Consider the following 16,527-nt stretch of genomic DNA (forward strand, 5'->3'; position numbering starts at 1 on the left):
GTTTCGTTAATTTGTAATAAACTAAGTTACGAATATATTGTCAAATAAAAATATATATATAATTTTAAAAATGATTGGTCCGTATATTTTGTGGTATAATTAAGGTATTATTCATGTTTATTTTATTATTTACGAAAGTTAATTATTTTAGAAATATAGTTACATTTTCTAATAATGTCATTTTAAGAATTTGTATCTCTCTTAAGAGTGTAGCGTGTTTTATTCGAACTTATATTTTTCTTAAAAGTGCAGTATGCCATCTTATTATATTCAACATTTGATTAAAAAATCATATATTAAGGTCGAAATAAACGGAAGAAATTGAATATTTTAAAAGAAATAAAAGTAAATTAGTCATTAGTTACTAAACTAGGGGTAAGTTTTCATTTTGGTCACGTAACTAAAAAAATTATAGTTTGGTCACTGAATTATTCAAAAGTTTTCATTTGAGTCACTTCAAAAGTCTTCATTTGTGTCACTCGGATGTGAAAATTAATGTTATATGGCTTTCTATGTTTGTATTGTATGCACTAATTAAAAGCTCTCTTCTCTTTCTTTTTAATAGTTTTTTTTTTCCGAAATAACTTTGGACGTCACAAGTTTTTGAAATGAAATTCAAATAGGTTTTTCTTCACGAAAAAATCGTCAAATCAACTTAGATCTATGATATGTTCTTTTATTCATTGATGAGTACTAATCCACTATATCGATCATCAAATTTTCGCTTGGAGCTGGTGAAACTTTTTTAAAAAATAGAACTTAACTGTCTAGTGGCTTAAATAGAAATTTTAAATAGTTTAATGATTTAAATGAAAATTTTGAATAATTCAATGATCAAATTATAGGTTTTAATTAAATGACCAAAACAAAACTTACCCACTAATAATATAGTTTACCCAAGAAAAAAAAAGGAAAGGTTTGTTGAGGAGCAAAGACTAATAATTAATAGACCTCTCTCCTAACCCGTTTAGTTTTTGACCAAATAAGTTTCCTACTAAGAAATTAAATCTTTTATTAAAATTAAACTTAATTCAATAATTGGTCCTTAAATTATGATTTTTTAGTTAGGTACTTAAATTATTTTTGGTCATATCAAGTATATAAACTTTATTTCCGTAACTAATATTGACCCATAATTTAAATAACTAAAACAAAATTTATCCATAATTTAATGACTAATAATATAGTTCACGTAAAAAAATAAATACGTGAAGTTTTGTTGAGGAACAAACACTAATAACTAATAAATCTCTCCTTACTCCCATTTAGTTTTTGACGGAATAAGCTTCCTACTAAGAAATTAAATCTTCTATTAAAGGTTAGCCTTAATTCAATAGTTGGTCCTAAATTATGATTTTTTAGTTAAATATTTAAATTATTTTTGGTAAAATCAAGCACATAAACTTTATTTCTGTAACTAATATTGATCCATATCATTACGTCCATTAAAAACCTTGCAACCAATTAGAATGTAACACGTGTCATTAAAAATTAATTTACCTTCATTTAACTAGAAAATGAGGAAAAAATAATTAAATAAAAATTATATTAATATTAAATAAAATAAAAATTCCGTTCCCTTCCTTTCTCCTCCCTTTCCTCTCCCTATATAAATTAAGGTGGAGAAGATGAGAGAGAGAGAGGATGTGTTTTTATTTTATTTAATATTAATATAAATTTTTAATTTTCTAGTGAAATTCATGTAAATAAATTTTAATGAGGTTTCGCTTTTAATTAAATATAAAAGTTTTTGTTAATTAATATAACGGTAAAAATAACATTGGTTACGAAAATAAATTTTAAGTACTTGATTCGACTAAAAAGTTTAATTACTTAACTAAAAAAGAACATTGAAGGGTCAACTGTTTAATTAAGTCTAAAAATTATGCATGATGACGCAGTGAATTAACTCGGTTTCTAATCGGATATATAAGACGACAGTGAGGTCCTTTGAAAACCAGAAGCTTGTCATCTCCATTGCTGTAGACCATTTGCTTTAAGAAAAAGTCATCAAAGAAAAAAGAGTGCAAAGAAGGACACACACACACACACACACACACAAAAAGCCTAAACAAGCTTTCGATTCATAACAATGGCAACCAAATTGAAGAACATGAACCAGGCTATGATATTCCATGCCCTGCTTGGACTACTTGTTGGTATCATCGCTCGCACTTATTTTCATGGGTCACAAAACAATGAAATTGGAAGCTATCTTGGTGAGTTCAATGTTGAAATATTGTTCATAGTCATTGGACTATAAACTGATAATATTATTCTCTTTCATTTTCTTTTTTTCTTTTTAAATTGGAAATTGTACTAAAATTTTGCAAATTGATCCTCGAAATTTGCAGATGAACTTGCTGGAAGCACTGTGATAAGAAGTATCAAGGATGGATTTGTTAGATTGGCAGTCAAATTCCTCCATTTCTTCATTGCTAAGTGGTTACAGTTTAGATATTTGGGATCCCTGCTTTTTGCACCTTCACCAATGTCTTTGTTATTCTGGGTTGCATTTACAAGATCAATCTCATCAATGGCTGATAATCCTTTTCCTCTGTAAATTATTGTAATTTTAAAACACATTAATCATGGTGACTTGGCCATCGGCAATGTTTTGGTCCAAAATCTGGCAGGCAAAAGAGATTTTGGAACTGAAAATGACTGTCAAGCCGAAGTAATGGTGTTACAAATTGTAGGGAAAGGAAAAGAAAATGCTAAATCAGTTGAAAATCAATCATGGGATTTAAGTATAATTTTCAATTTTTTTTTAACCATTTTGTTTAGTTCATTGGTTCTTTAGCTTCTAGCCATGAAGTTGTGAACAAACAATCAATATTTGACCTTCATTGCAATATAAACATTTGTTTAGTTCTTGGAATGCCATGTTATTTGATTGGAAATGTGAAAATTTGCTAGTGGCTAAAGAGGAGCAATTGACAAATAAACAAAGTAATAGGATTTGTCATAAATTCTAAATGCTAGGAGTATTATTTTTTACACATCTTTTAATATAAGTTGGCAATAATCTAATTAAATTGCTAATATTTAATCACACCCATGACTTATTTTGGTAAAGATTATGAAAATTTTAACTTATTTTGAAGAGATCTTATTTTTTTACATAAGTCTTTTAATTTCAAATTTAAATTTGTACTAACTATTGTAATACATATGCAATAAATAAATTTTTCATTCATATTATTACGCTAGTAATCAAATGAAGCAAAAATACTTTATATAATTCAATTTTAAAAAGAACATGAAATTAATATGAAAAGATCTAAGGACCAAAAGTAGATAATTTATATTTTAAGTTACTTAGCTTTCATGTAGGTCACAAACATCAAGTTACATCACTGAAGTTCTACCATTAACAAATTAGGAGGTCACTTGTACTAATTTTGATACAGAAATTACCTTACCATGTATACTTAACATAAAATAAACTTTAGAAATCGATTACACAAAATTTGGCCTTTGTCTTGAGATAAACTTCAAAATTATACATGAATTTTGATTTAATGTACGATTGTATACATTAACTTTAATTTGGTGCAACTATACACGTGAAACTCTAATTATGCTTCAAATGTATACTTGAAACTTTAATTTTGATTTAATCATGCATATTTAAAGATATAAATACATCAATTTATTTTATATTGAATAAATATAATTATTTACATAAAATGATGTTATATCAATAATTGTGTTAATAATTTACAAAAAAGTTAGATCAAATCAAAATTCATGTATACAATTGTACATTAAACTATGTATAGTTTTGGTATCTATCCCAAGTTATTAAAGTAACAATTAAAAAGAAAAGAAACTAGCAAAACTTAGTAGTTTAGAACACAAAAGGAAAATTAAAATTTGAATTTCTTAAAAGATATCAATTTAAATTAATTAAACTATATTCGAATAAGGGGGAAACCCCTCAAGCACATGGAAGATTTGAGTTGACATAACAACGTATACAACGTATATTCTACAAAACAAAGAAGTTGACTTCGTGCTTGGCAAGTTTCAAATCAATCAACCAAACAAAACCAACATATTTAAATGAAACGCAAGTACTGACTAATTCTTAATTATATGGAATCCCCATTGTTATTGACTAGAGAAGATTTTCATTGAATAATATTTGTTTATAATATATGAACAGTGACTCAGCAAATCAACTTGTTTTCTTATCATCTATATAAGAGAAATCTGAGACCATCGAAAACCCAAAATTGTTCCTTATTCATTTCAATTGGGTTGCTTCTTACAAACCCAGAAAGCAAGTTCCAAATTATAATGGCATCTAAGTTGAAAAACATGAATAAAGCTATCCTTTTCATTGCTATGTTTGGGCTAGTTCTTGGTATCTTAGCTCGTTCATGTATTGAGGGACTGCTAAAGCATGTGGAGGAAAAAAATGGAAGCTATTTTGGGCGACAATTTGGTGAGTTTAACGTTTTATTTATTGTCCTAATTCAGTAAAAGTACCATAGAAGCTTCTATACTAAGAATTAGATTGCATTCTGCCTCTACTTAAAAATTGAACAAATTAATCCCTATACGTTAAATCAAATAACAAACTAGTCTTTCTATTAAAAATTTCATCTATTGTTGCTGTTAAAAACTAGTCCCCATATGTTAGTATAAAATATACGTAACACGTCACATGTCATTGTCTGATTATTCCGTTAATCACCTTAGTTTTTAATAGTACAAATGAATAAAATTCTTAACAAAAATAATAATTTAGTTCCTTGAATTAATGTACAGAGATTAATTTGCCCATTTTTTTAGTAAAGGAAACTAAATGTAATATGAGTCTTAACAGGGGCGTCCATGTTACTTCTACCACATTATTCTGTTAGGTCCTTTCATTTGTTTTCCATGGTTTTGATTTGACTTACCATATTGAAATTGGGATTTGCGGATAAATTGTGCAGTGATGCGTGTACAACAGGGGTTTGTCACTTTAACAGTCAAATTTCTAAATTTCTTCATTTCAAGATGCTTACAGTTTAGATACTTACCAGCTGTATTTCCGGCACCTTCGATCATGTCGCTGTCTTTTTGGGTAGCATTTACTCGATCAATCTCATCGATGCCGGATAATCCTCTACAATAACTTTTGATTCATCTTTGAGTTTTGTGATCCAATGCTACTATATTCCGAGCCACATGATGCACTCTCCAAATTTGGGTTGCAATTGTAACAAAATCATTGCGACAGCATAAGACCAGTTCAAGTTTCAAAGAAAGGCAATGAACATCGACCATAGAAAGTAGATTTTCAGAGTTGCTCATGTTTTAAAGAAATGTTCTAACCATGACATTAAAACAGCCAAAAACAAAAGTCAAAAAGATTGTAACTTTTTTTATTCTCACTTTGGGTCTAGACTCGAACCTGTATGAAGTACAAATTAAGCAAAAATGGTGAAAGTTGTATAACTAGTAGCTGCTAAGGGGACTCTGAGATGTAAGGAACCCCTAAAGCTTAAAACAGCAAGAACGCCATAAAAATTAAAAGTAAAGTACTTTTCTTTTGTTGGTACAAAAATTGAACTATGGTTTACCTCTTACAGCAGATAATCATCCCACATACAAAATAATTGGTCAAACTTTTATTCAATGTTTTATGACCAACACCTTTTAACATTACAACATCTTCAATAAGTTCTCATGCTACGACAAGAAAAAGTCTCAAATTATAACAAGAATATGGTAATGTGTGGGAACTAAAGTCGATATCAAATGTAGAGAATACCAAGCAAATGTATTGAAACTCAATCTAAGAGTTTGCCATCTAGTTGCTTAAGTTTAGGCATAATCTTAACCAGAACTGACTTAAACTTTTCATCAGCAATTGTGTTCCCCACTATATCTAATTGATTCAAGTTGAAGTCTTTAAAAATATAAAAAGCCTCCCAATTGTTAATAAGAGCAACATCGCTGGTCACGGTTTCATCCCTGTTCAATTCACTTCCAACTGAATGAGACAAAGGAGAAGAGCACACGTACCTTGTTGTGTCAATAGAATGATCACCAATCTGGTTGTATGAAATATCCAGTATTCTTAACAACTTGAGCTTTCTCAAAGGCTCCAGAGCAGTTAAACTTCTCAGTTTATTGTTTCTCAAACTCAAACAAGAGAGGAGCTGCATAGCTTCCAATCCTAACATTAAAACAATACATTCAGTCAAGTGTAAATTGCTAAAAAGGTTCTACTCCAAGTCAGTGCAGACTACTAGGAAAAAGGCCCAAAAAAGGAGCATCATGCATTTTTTACATTCACATTGGATTCTTTGTTTTCATACGTTTAAGAATAAAAGGGTATGAAGTGGAGTGGGAAGACAGAAATCGAAAATTTGTAAGAAATACTAACAACAGCTCAAGTATTAAGGAACTTATTGAATAGTCTCCAATTCGACAAACAATATTTTGAAACATTAGTGTGAGTACAGTACCTTCAATTGATTGTAGTTCATTGTGGCTGAGATCTAACATTTCGACCCACAATAATTTCTCAAAAGCTCCCATCCGTGATAGTGATAAGTTATTCAGCCGGAGACAGATAGGACCACATATAGCTGATGAAACCGAGTCCTTATACTGAAAGCAATGTTGAAGTAAAGACCCTTTACTAGATGTCACCTACAGAATAGATAGACAAAAGGTTCTCAGTTAACCTATATGCAAATCTAACAATCTACACCAGAAATTAGTACAATAGTGAAAAACGAAAAAAAAAATTAACAAACGAGAGGACCAAACATGCACAGAATCTTTATAACACAAAGTTTAGCTGTCTAGGGGAAGGTTTTTTTTCCACCACAAAGTACCAATTCAAATAAACATACATAAAATACAGTAACCTAACAAGTAAACATACATTTTAGAAGTTGTAGAAAAGATCTGGCTACTTGCACAAAACATCGGAAACAACAACAGTCCAACTCTAAAGCTTAAATGATGATGCTTTTAGTGACCAAATCACTGAGAAAGTATGCACTCACCTTCTGTAGCAAGACAATGCTACGTTCATCCTTGTAGAACTGGTAATGTGTTCGATCCAATTTCATCAAATCACTATACAGCTCAAGAACTTCTTCTGAATGCACCAGTTTGTTAGCGAACGGATATGACATTGCATCATAAGCCTTCAGTAATCTAGCAAGTGTAAGCTTTCCAATTTTACTACAGAAAAGGAAGAAAAAAACCAAAAATAAGAGATATTATTAAAAATGTGCTTCCTAAGAGTTCAATAAAGGTAATAATTAAGTTATCCAAGTTCACCAGTCCACCAACGATAACAGTTCACGGAAGCATTCAATCTCTTTAGCTAAAGCCTCAAAACGCCAGTTAGATGCAGTTGTTTCACGACCATTCTTGATAATTAGTTGATCAAAAGAGTCAATAATTGATTCCTCCGATTGTTTTCCATAGACCTTAAAATTTTCTTCTCTCAATGAAATACTTTCTGCAACTGAAACTTGAGAGGAATCTCTTTCCATAGGCTGTACATGTACTTTAAATGAAAGCATTGAAGGATGGCTATATTCAAACCCTCTTGTTGAAATGATTCCCTTAGTATGTCCAACACTAACTTCAACTGTAGAATGAAGATCTGAAGATGGAACTTTTAAATGTGCAACCCAAACTCGTGCAGTTTGTGAGTTACTTGCAGAAAGTGGTTTCCAAAGAAGATCTTCATTTTTATTAAATCCACATTCAACGGTAACTGTAGATGAGTTTACACCCCTAACAGGTTGATTAAAATAAAGAACAATGGGAAATGACCCTGAATCAGAATGCAAAGCTGAAAATGGAGAAAATGCAGAACCATTATAGCATCTATCTCCCACTAGAAGGACATCAGAACCATGACCAGGCCAAGATGAAGCAAGGAGAGGAGAGTCAGTTGTAACTGTTTGGTCTAGTAGCCAAAGATGATAAAACCATCCACTTTGATCATCAGGGTCTGTAAATATGGCTTGGTGTATGAATTCATATTCCTCTGGCAAGACCTTCTCTTTCAAGAGAAATCCTTCAGCCTTTTTGTCAAATAAAGCAGACAACAATACACTGCAGAAATTATTCATGCGATTCATATCATTAGCAGATATATTGAGCATGGAGAGAAACATTATAGTCCAGCAATCAAGATGCTATTTGGAATAATTATTCATTAAAACAAAATTTGATTACACAATTAGAGCCTAAGTCCAACAACAAATACCATATCAAGGGCAGGATTACAGTGAATTGCTTGAACTTATTAATACACTTTGACTATAGCTCAGCGAAAAGAAACTTGGCCACAGAAAACATCAACAATTATCTAGCACAAATAACTAATATATTTATCAAACATGGAATTGGTATTCACTTCCTATATACAAAATCAAAGCACCATAAAGAAACATTATGACCTTAGATTTAAGGAAACAATTTTACCTTCGATTATGCCATGCAGAGTAGTTGCTAAAATTTGCGTAAATCATATCCTCAGTATATTTCAATTCATCCTGTTCTGATCTCTTCATTGACTCTGCAACAAATCTGGGAAGAATAATAAAAGAAGACATGAATGGCACAAAGTAATAATTCTCCACACCTACACGCACCAAGATTAACAGAAAAGGCATACTAATTTCACCTCCTATAATTCCATGCATGGAAATTACGAGAATCAGCCTTCTGGAACTTGTCCAGCAATCTCAGCTCATTATCGATCGATGAATGGCCCTTGCTGAGAACCCATTTTCGATGATGCCATGCTCCATATGACTTAAAATTTTGCCTCAATGCGTTCTCGACCTGCACAATTTCCTTCGATCAATAAATTTCAAAGAAGGAATATCTGTATGTTCTTACACGCAAAGAAAGAAATATAATTCTAAAATAAAGTGAAATGGGATAAAACTATAGCATCATTCAGATCCTAACTAATCCAAACTAGAAAATCTCGATCTTTAGAAAATGTAAAAAAAAATCACATTTGTTTAACTAAAATAGGGCAGTAAAATGAAATCCTTAAAGCAAGTAAGCAACGCACCACTCTGAGTTCATCATCTAGAACAGACTTGATCGAGTCAGGATTACAATCGGGCAGATTCAGATAGTGCTCAACAGCGAGTTTCCTATAGTTCCAAGCGGTGTACGATTCAGGATTGATCTCAAGAAGCTTGGCACTAAGTTCAACCGCCTCTTTGGTGTAACTGACCAATTTTAAATACCAAGAAAAATCAAAATGATAACAAAAAATTCATCCTAAATTAGATCAGAAAAAGTTCTAAATAATATTACAAATTTAACCCAAAAAAGAGAGAGAGAGAGGATTACATTTTATTATGGTGAAAGGAGAAGAATTGAGTTTGGAGAGCGCGTAGCTTCTGGGCTTTGGCAGACGAAGCCGCTTCATCTTCAGGTTTCGGTGCTTTTCGGGGCCGGCCATGCATTTTTCCTTTTCAGTTCCTCTGCTTCTCAGGTGGCTTTGGCTTGGCGCTGCGTTTTTCTGTTCTTTTTAAAATATGTTGAGTGATTAGAGTGACATTTGATAGCGTATTTTTTCAAGTAACATATAGTGAAACGAATGGATTGCAAAACTCAAATGCACATACAAGCTGTTGCAATACAAGTTTCTTTAGGAAAAGTGACATGACAATGATAATTTTAGCATGACAATGTCATTTTGAGGTTTGCAGCAAAACCTAGTTTATACTTCTAAGAAGAGACTAAAGTTATTGTAAAAAAATAATATCAGGCCTACAAGGGAGAAAATGATCAAATAAAGAATTAACCATGAGAACATTTTATAATCAAAATGTTGATTTGTTTTTGTAACGGAAATATTAATTAAATAATTAAAACTTTAAACATGACAATTTATGTGTACTTTATGTAAATTTTTTGAATTTTTTATTTTTATAATTTTAAAATAACTTTTACACAATATACAAGACAAATAGTGTCATAACAACAAAAATACAATTGAGTTGTCATGTGAGTTGCCATGCCAACATTGTTAACAAATTTAATGCTTTAGTCAACAGTTTCATTACAATAACTGATTCGATTCATTTTAAGAGGTTAGCAGTCAAATTTAGCTAAAATGATAATAATGATAGAATTAATTAAAAAATTGTGGACATTGAAAGTTAAATTTGTCCTTATGCTTAAAATTATAGCTTGAATTTCGTATTCCAACAAAAGATAATAATTTGGTGATTACAATTAATAAGAAATTTCAACACAATAATATTTATAGAGGCAAATTTAGCGGTATATACACTTTTTTTAAATTAGGTTTTAACCAATGTAGTTGTTTCTATATTGATTTTGGTTGTTTTAATCAATTTGCATTGTTTCAATAATAAACTAGTGCAACCAACTCCCTTTTTCGCATTGATCTATTCTACCCAATTTCAATTACACTGGTTAGAACATTATGCATAGGTTGGTACATGAATAATATTAAAAATATAAATTTTCTAACTTTTACTAATATGGTATGAATAATAAAAACTTTATCGAAACATTGTGCATCAACTGATGCATGGATATTTGAAATTTGTTCAGTATCATTCCTTTGATATTTAAAATATTTTTATACACTTCTATTAAATTTTTTTTAAAAATATTGATAAATTCAAAATGATACACCAAAACATACTGACATTGATATATATCAGGTCCATCAATACGGTACCAATTACCTTGATTTTACCCATTCATGATTAATTGCAAATAGCTCGTTGGTAGGACAAAAGCACACTTGTAGGATGCATTTTTAAGCTAAAGATACTGCTAACATATTACAGGTAAAAGCGCACCCTATAGAAAATGATATAAAACAAATAGTTAAACAACTTTAATTTACTCAAAATCTTATATGTATGATATACAAAAATTGAACTTGAAATATAACAATAAGATTACTAAAATATTAATCAAATTAAAAACTATGAAAATGTGTAAAGCTCTTATAATTCTACATTGATCAAAGTGTATTCCTCCCTTAATATAAATATCATATTTAAAAGGCTTAAATTTAAAATTAACCCCTAACTATAGTCATTTGTCTCACTTAGGTACATGGTTTTTTGATAAAAATATCTAAATTATATTTCCTTTGCAATAATCACTTCATGTTAAACTCAATTAAAAAATATGTTAGTCAATAATATAGTGATACATAACACCGTTTTCAAGTTAAATTGGAAAAGGATATTTATATATTTAATCATTTTTTCTCTCTTTCTTTCTTTACCCTTTTCTTCTTCACTTCTCCTACACGAACAACAACAACAATCATCACTCGGTAAGAGGCTGCTTATATGACCCATTAAATACAAGATGATATTGCAACCTAACCTTGGGCTTGCTTGTGAAGAACCTACATTTTGCACCCCTAACCCGAAATTTTTCATAAAATTTCCTTAACTTCAACATAGTATTGGATTAAAGGTGAACTTAATTCCTTTACTCTATTCTCAAAAAAAAAAAAAAAAAACCCTATATAGTCTTCTTTGCCCTTAATTTACAAATTCCCAATTAATCCAACAAATGTTTAATTTTTTTTAAAGTTTGGGTTTTGATTCTAAAAATAAAATAGAAGTAAAAAAAGTTGTTTTAGTAAAAATGATACATGATTTATGAAATAGAGTGAGAAATGAATTAAAATCGAGGTTTAAAAAGAGAAAGAACTAGTTGAAATATAGTTTTGTCATCGGAAACCGAGTTTGTATGAGTTTTTCAAAGATTCTTAAGGTGAAAAAAATGAAAATTTATTTTAAAATTTTCTCGTGACGATAGTATTAATTGAGTTCAAATTAGTTTTTTATTACTAAATGAATCAATTTAGTCCCTAAACTATTAAAAGGAATCAATGAGATCAAATTGGAAATAGTTAACATTTACGGTTTAAAAATAATAATTTATGGTTTAACAAAGTTAATATTTTTAAAGTTTTCATGATTTTGTAAATGAAATCTTTTATTTGAGATTGAACTGCAATTGTAAAAAGATAAATTTCAAGATAGTTTTATATAAAAATTAACTTTGTTATAGTTTGGACTTCTTTAATTCTTTTTAATAGTATAAGAACTAGATTAATTTATTTAATAATAAATAGACTAATTTAATATAGTTCCTATAGTACAGGGATCTCCTAAATACTTTAACCTTAAAAATAGTGCATTAAAAGATAATAACAATATAATTATGCAAATTTTTATGTAATATTCCCACTTTTGAAGCTATCGTTAGGTTAAAATATGTTATAAGTCATTCTACTCTTCAAAACTTAAAATTTAAACTTTGTATTTTTATTTTAGAATTTAGTTATTTTCTTTTCAATTTTAAATTTAGGTCTAACAGTTAACAATACTGTTAAAATTATTTTACTAAATTCAAGTTAATTACAATGTCAATTTTTAATTATATGGAGTGAATATATTTTAATTTTAAAAGTTACACTAACAAATTTAACAAAAATTAACAGTGGTAATAATTGGACTAAATATGAAAAATAAAAAAATTAAATTCCTAAAAGTAAAAATAAAAAAACTAAATTATAGATTTATAAAGATTACATATTATTTTAACCTTAATTATACAAACCCAAGTTGTTTCTTGAGGACTGAGGTTGAGTAGGATTGATGAAAGGGTGGGTTTCTCGAGGGAAGGTTGTGCTACTGGGTTGGAGATTCAGATGGTTTTGGGTTGCTGGATTTGGGATAATGGAAGGGGAATGGTGTGAGGTTTTGCTAAAGGGGGTGGTGTCGTTTGAGTTTTTTCATGTTCTATTGAGATGGTCATGGAATTGGGATGAGATGGTTTTTGGGAATTTGAAATGCCTCCCTAACAGCTCTATGGTCCTCCCTCTAGAGAAAAAGAGAAGTGGTAAAAAAAGAAAGAAAAGAAAGCAGTAGAGAAGAAAGCGAAGGAGAAGAAAGAAAGAAAGAAATGAGAAAAAAAAAATAGAAAAGAAAGAAGAAAAATATGTTTGTTTTTTTTTAAAGAGGAAGCAGAAGGTATGTTTGTTATTTTAAATAGAAGGGATTAGGAATTTTATAAATTATTTTGTTAGCAATTTTTAGTTTGTTTATTGTGATTTGTTATGAATGTAATTTTATGTTGTTTTGAATTTAAATTAAAGTTATTTTGTTAGTAACAACTATAAATTAAATGTTAGTCGATGATGACACGAGAAGAAAATAGATAAATATTGAAATTTGAAAAAATTCTATCATAGATATTGGAATAATTGACAATAAATATGATATTGCATGATGAGATAACCACTTCAAAGACAAAGGAAGAAAGTTGATAGGATGATGAAAGAAGTGCAAGATTTGATAATTCTTTTATTAAAGTAATTTGTTTGCTGTTCGAAATTGTATTGAGAATTTTTATGTATTTTTTAACATATTTAGCATTGAAGATGGATAATCAATTTTTTCGTATACGTTTATTTCGATGGAGTAATCTTGACAACAACAGTTGGATGTATATTTGAATTTCGCCAACAAATAACAATGATATTTAATAGAAATGTCTTGTTTGATGATATGAAGGAAAGGATTACTGCAAAAATTGTTAGACGTTGTAGGAGAAGGATTTCAAAAATTTTCTACAAGTTTCCAGTTTCGACAGACCCCATTAAATTCACTGAGGTGGAACTTGTAGACGATGATGACCTGGAGACAATGGTCGCTCTTTATCGTGGAAATTGGAGTAACCAAAATGCATCAATTCAATTATTTGCTGAGTTAGCTGATGTGGAGCCAATTGAAAATCTCACTCCATTAGGTGAAGAACATAGAGCTCAAGAGTCGTGTATGGTAGTTTCGATATTATACGTTATAGTCAATCGACTATACGCGAGAAAGATATCAGTCTTAATGATGCATCCGAGACTGATGCGGTTGGTGATGATGGATATGATAGTAGTATCCTTCTTATCACAAGATCGACAGTGATAGTGGTCCCGATATGGATGAGGTCTCGAATGATATTGATGACGAATGCGCGAATGACGATGGAAATGTTAACGTGTCTACGGCCGAGAACTAGATTCAACATATTGTGATACACAATAATCTTGGGGCACACATGTCGTTCATAGACCCCGATGTGAAGCATACAACTGAGTTTTCAAAGTACCCTGATATACTATTTGCTCACCGATTGACCGTAGATTCCGATCCTGAGGAGTTGTTTATGCGCCAAAAATTCGAAAGTAAGGAAAAGTGCATATCTTCCATTAAGTGGTATAACATGAATGTGTTAGTGGATTACAAAGTCGCTATGTCTAAATCGACATTATATGTAACACCTCTTACCCGTATTCGACGCCGGAATAGGGTACGAGGCATTACCAGAACATACATGTAACAACCCGGTTTGACTCAAATCGGAATAGTGGTTTCGAGACCACAAATCTGAATTAGAAAAATATTTTAATATTATTTTGTGTGTTTATTTTGTATGCATTTAATTGTGTGAAATTTTCGTGTTTTAATTTCGTCGTTTAAGTGTCCGATTTAATAAAAGGGCTTAATCGCGTAAAATAAAAATTTAGGAGTTAATTATTAAAACACCTAATTCTTGTTGTCTTTATAATTTAGAGGTTTTATTATGCAATTAGCCCACTATGTAAGTTAGTGGGTGGCAAAGGACTAATGTAACTTTATTATATATGTTTTATATATATATTGGTAAAGGTTAATATAGTAAAATAATAATAAGGTTAATATATGTTTAATATAACAAATCAAAATGCCATGTTCTTCATCTTTTGGCCGAATTGGAGTGAAAATAAAAGGGGTTTAAAGCTTGTTTCATTCGGCACTTTCAAGCTTTGATTAAGGTAGGGATTTTGTTCGGTTTTTGATGATTTTTATGTTTTTGAGATCGTTGCTTCGATTACAATTTGACCCATGCTTGAATTTTTGATTTTGATGAATATTTTGAGCTATGCCATTGATGAATAATTGTGTTTTGTGATGTTTGATACTGAATAATGAAAGATATGTTTTAGATTAATATATTATGTATTGGAATTTTTGGTGAAATTGAGTAAATAGGGCTAAATTGCAAAAATAATATTTTAGAGACTAAAATGTGAAATAAATAAAATGTGTGGATTTAGATGGACTATGGGAAGATTCGACCTAGATATGGTATATACAAATTTTGTGTATTTTGTGTTTTATGCAAAAAGGATTAAATTACAAAAAGTGTAAAATGTTAGGGGCAAAATGGTAATTTCCCCATTTATGTATTTTTGGACTAAATTGAATGTTTTGATGAATAAAAAGGTTAAATTTGATTATGTTTAGATCAAGAAACGAAGAAAACGAATTTGGATCGGGAGAAAAAGAAAGTAATTGAATAGTCGATCGTGTTCGCTGATATCCGAGGTAAGTCTATTAGCTATTTAATTTTATTGAATCAACATATGAGTATGTATATCAATGGTATGTGTGTTGAGTTAAATTTAAAAGTATAAAAAAAAAATTGGAATTGGAAGTATGAAATTATGTATACATATATATGTTAGATTTGATTGGCTTTGAATATGCAAATATGCATATGAATGTCCATGTAATAAATTTAGGTATGAACATATATGTATAAATTATATTCGAATATACATGTATATATATATGTAAAATTTGTTGTATTGAATTTAGGTATGAAATTTCAAAGGTATGAGATATATTTGAACATTTGTATAAGTTGAAGTGAATAAGTATGTGTACTTATGAATAATAATTATATTGAGTATAAGTATGAAATTATATTCAATTATATATATATGTTAAATTCGAATATGTATGAGTATTTAGGTATATGTTCTTGTTTGAAAATAAGTATAGAGTACTATATGGTTGTTAGATTCGAATATGCATATATGTACATGTATAAGATCTTGTATTGAAATGGTATATGAAACTATATAGGTATATAGGAATTCAAATGTTTAAGGTACCTAGTATATTATAAGTTAAATTTTATGATATTAGAAGTGGAATATATAGTATGAGGTTATATATACATAAATATGTTTCGATTGAATCACTGAATTATTTAAGCTAGATTTGATGATTGGGATTTATATCTATCCATGTGTTTTAAAGATATTAGTTATGAATATTGAGCTGAATTTTATGTGGATTTTATATACAAATAAGAGATACAACTTCTGTGAATTGAGATTCTTTTGTTAAAGCTCAGTATCAATCGGATTTATTGCCAGTGAAATTGTTCAGACTATACGTCTAGCAGGCCAAGTGCCGGTGAATTTAACCGGACTGTACGTCCAGTAGGCTAAGTGCCGGTGAACTAAATCAGGCTACAAGCCTAGCAGGCTAAGTGCCGGTGGATTGAATCAGGCTATAGGCCTAGCAGGTTAAGTGCCGGTGAACGGAATTAGACTATAAGCCTATCAGGTGAAGTGCCAGTGAAATTGTTTAAATTAAGTGATTCTAAGAATTTGGTATAAATATATATATG

The 16,527-nt window shown here is 29.8% G+C and overlaps 2 protein-coding genes across 2 annotated transcripts; one reads left to right on the top strand and one right to left on the bottom strand.

Moving 5' to 3' along the window:
- Positions 1-1,978: 1,978 nt before the first annotated feature.
- LOC105772411 (uncharacterized) lies at positions 1,979-3,482 on the top strand. Its single transcript, XM_012593683.2, has 2 exons — positions 1,979-2,219; positions 2,355-3,482. Exons 1-2 carry the CDS (start codon positions 2,093-2,095, stop codon positions 2,561-2,563), a joined length of 336 nt encoding a protein of 111 aa, XP_012449137.1. The 5' UTR covers positions 1,979-2,092; the 3' UTR covers positions 2,564-3,482.
- Positions 3,483-5,605: 2,123 nt separating this feature from the next.
- Positions 5,606-9,719, bottom strand: LOC105773788 (geranylgeranyl transferase type-2 subunit alpha 1). The gene is made up of 8 exons (XM_012595913.2): positions 9,349-9,719; positions 9,062-9,224; positions 8,663-8,823; positions 8,461-8,565; positions 7,300-8,088; positions 7,020-7,200; positions 6,471-6,657; positions 5,606-6,178 (listed from the first exon to the last, which is right to left on the bottom strand). Exons 1-8 carry the CDS (start codon positions 9,462-9,464, stop codon positions 5,790-5,792), a joined length of 2,091 nt encoding a protein of 696 aa, XP_012451367.1. The 5' UTR covers positions 9,465-9,719; the 3' UTR covers positions 5,606-5,789.
- Positions 9,720-16,527: the final 6,808 nt, after the last annotated feature.

The sequence above is a fragment of the Gossypium raimondii genome, chromosome 6 (genome assembly GCF_025698545.1).
Source record: "Gossypium raimondii isolate GPD5lz chromosome 6, ASM2569854v1, whole genome shotgun sequence".
Taxonomy (NCBI): Eukaryota; Viridiplantae; Streptophyta; class Magnoliopsida; order Malvales; family Malvaceae; genus Gossypium; species Gossypium raimondii.